The following is a 2,951-nucleotide window of genomic DNA, read 5'->3' as shown; positions in this document are numbered from 1 at the left end:
CACTTGGACCTGGACCAAGTATTTCCTCAAGTCCTGTTCGACATGAACATAAAAGGAGTGAGCCAGATTCCCAGCACTGTCAGAGGGCTGAAAAATCCCTGCCACAGAGTCCTGGCCCCTCCTTGCCCGTGTGCAGGGCCTGGCTCGCCCCAGAGCCACACTTCCCTTCCCCACGGCACTGCTGGTCCACCACATGAGGCCGAACCACACACCTGGGCTGGCTGCAGCCTGGCTCCATCTGCATCCTACTGCCATCCCTGGCAGGACACGGGTACCCCTCTGGTGCCCCCAGGCTGCCCAGTGCCCAGCACAGGACAGCAGCGGCGCTGCCCAGCTCCTGGCCATGCTGCTGCAAGCCCCAGCTTGCTGCCCTGGAGGGCTGGGGAAGGCACGGGGCGGCTGTGTGGCTTTGGAGGCAGGAGCAGGAGCTGAGAGAGGTTTTCACATGGCAGCCCTGGAAGGGAGAGCACATCAGGCTGCGTCAGGCAGCCTCACCCTGCCAGCGTTTCCTGTCCCCCTCCATGCCAGCACACCAGGAAACCCCTCTGGCAGGTGCCAGCCCTCTCGCTTCCCACCCAGGCCCACTAACCTGGGCTTCCTTCCTCCCCTCACCACCCAGCCAGTCTTTTGTTCCCAGTACCCAGAGAGGTGCCCATCAGCTGCTCCCATCCAGGGGCCCCCAGGAAAGAATCTCACTAAGCATGGTGGTGTGAGGCTGGAAGACTCACCCTCCAGCACCTTCCTGCTGGCAGCATTGAGGGTCTCTCCTCTTCCTCAGCTGGCAGATGCTGGGATGGGCCACACAGCATCCAGCTCCCTAGATGCCAGCCCTCACCCTGGCTGCACAGCAGGGACTGTGCCTTGTAGCCTGCCTAGGCAAGGTGTCAGCACCCCAGCAGAGCCCCTCCCAGCAGAGAGGTGCATCTGCAGGGGTCCATGGTGGCACCTCTTTTGTGTGACCATCGAGCTGTAACAGCCTCACAGCTCACCCAGCACACAGCAACAAACACAGCTGAGAGCCAGATCATGCACCAGCACTGCTTTGCCCCCGTGCTCCCCAGCCCCACAGAGCAGGACCCCACTGCAGCCCTCAAAGCTAGGGTAGGATGCTTCCTTCCAGCCAGCTCCATCAGCCCAGGCTTACAGGAAGCAGTGGCCAAGGACAGCAGGAGCTCTGAGGCTGAGGATTCCTCTGGGGCACAGAGCAGCACAGGCTCTTCCCTTCCCATCAGACAGAGCACACCACCCTGCCGCGCAGCCCGACCTCACCAGAGAGCCCCCCCAAAGCTGGCTACATCCCCTGGGAATGTCCTCGCTGCTCCTGCCATGCCCAGGACGGCAGCACTGCCCAAGCCTCACCAAAGCACTGCTTCACGAGGCCCCTGCCCCGGGCTCTGGGAGGCTCCTCCATCCGACCAGACCCTTTGTTAAGCGCTGGCTCGCAGCCAAGGGAAACATTTTTTAGAGAATAAACTCGCTGAAGCCGTCTCTGCCTGCTCAGCAGAGATCAGCCGGCCCCGGGGCAGTGGCACTGGTGACTCCAGACTCACACAGTGCCCTCGGGGCCCGTGCTCCCTGCCCAGGTGCTGCGGAGATCCGTGCCCTCTGGGACAGGCATGTGGTGCCAGGGGCAGGGACTGTCCTTGGGGAAGCAGCCTCTGTGCCAGCTGCCCTAGCGCCAGCGGCACAGGCAATCCAGTCACATTCCAAGGCTTATAAGGCAATTGCGTGGCCAGAGCTGTGGCCAGCACCCGCCCGGGGATGGGGACCAGGGAGACCTGGCCTGGATGAACATGCCACAGGGAGTGGCTCACACCAAGGGCCACAACACAACCAGCTGTGGTACAACAGCTCTCGCTGGAGAACTGGGATGGTGGTGTGGATGGAGCCATATCCCAGTGTGGGTAGCAGTGCAGGCTTCCTCCTCTCTCTGCCCACTCCGGGGCCAGCTCAGGCACGGAACTGGGAGCTGTGCAGAGGAAGGGAGGGCAGAAAGGCACTAGCCAGGTCCTGGGATGCTGATCCCAGCGTTGGGGTGTGGAGTGGGAAGCCAGTCCAATAGCTCTGAGAGTGGATCCCCTCCCCCTGCGGTGGGCACGCTCCGGAAGGGGCCTCCCCTGCCCCCCCCCGGCAGCCAGGATGACTCTGCAGAGGCTGTGCAGCATTTCACATCTCTGCTGCAGTTCTCTGCCCGGAACACCCCCGTGCTGGGCTACAGCTGATAAAGCACCAAGGAGGCTACGTGGAGCCAGGCAGGGCAGGATGCAGCACTCCCGGGGCCCCGGCTCATCTGCATCCCCTGTATGGCTCTGCCTCGGCCACCTGGACACAGCTACCACAGAGGCACGAGGAAGGATGAGTGTCACCAGCTTTGGCTTCTCTTACCCTGGAGACGGAGAGTGGCATGCTGAAATCCTTCCCTCCCTGCAGCCTGAAGCCCCAGGGCGCTGGCCCGTTCAGCATCACCTTGTAGGACTCCATGTCGCCCATCTCTGCAAGGAAGAGGGTGTGATCCTGGCATTAGGGTACATGGGAGCAGTACAGGGAGAGAGGGCGAGGAGGGGCCTGGCGCCTGGCAGGGCAGGGCAGGACAGGAGAGGCAGGTCACGTTTCCAGCTGTAACTCCACCCTGACCATCCTACACTGTGGTTAGAGACGCACCCCAAATCCATCAGCATCTCCTCCAGCAACGTCAGAGCCGAGGGGCCCAGGCTAACACTGATGGGTGCCAGAGACCCAGGCACAGCCCTGCTGCCACCCACAGTGGAGTGTCTGTGGGCTTCGCTCTCCTCCCAACCTGGGATGTGCTCTCCCTTGCAGCACCCCAAGAACTCACACTGCTGGAAGCCAAGGCTGTTCAGACCGCATAGAAGCGACAACAGGTATGGAAGGATAGGAACCAGAAGCATTTTTGCCGGATGAATTGCAGCAGCAGCAGCGCAAGAGCTGCG

At 62.1% G+C, this 2,951-nt stretch overlaps 1 protein-coding gene across 1 annotated transcript in view; it reads right to left on the bottom strand.

Moving 5' to 3' along the window:
• The window catches only part of LOC103811986 (PDZ and LIM domain protein 7-like), a gene marked incomplete at its 3' end in the record, with an annotated part of 6,616 nt that extends 4,126 nt beyond the window's left edge, over positions 1 to 2,490 (bottom strand). The window contains 1 exon segment of the mRNA XM_009084993.1: positions 2,386 to 2,490. Coding sequence (XP_009083241.1) covers positions 2,386 to 2,490 — 105 coding nt within the window.
• Positions 2,491 to 2,951: the final 461 nt, after the last annotated feature.

This window comes from Acanthisitta chloris, unplaced genomic scaffold (genome assembly GCF_000695815.1).
Source record: "Acanthisitta chloris isolate BGI_N310 unplaced genomic scaffold, ASM69581v1 scaffold28691, whole genome shotgun sequence".
NCBI classification, from domain to species: domain Eukaryota; kingdom Metazoa; phylum Chordata; class Aves; order Passeriformes; family Acanthisittidae; genus Acanthisitta; species Acanthisitta chloris.
This window is presented reverse-complemented; position numbering and strand designations above follow the sequence as displayed.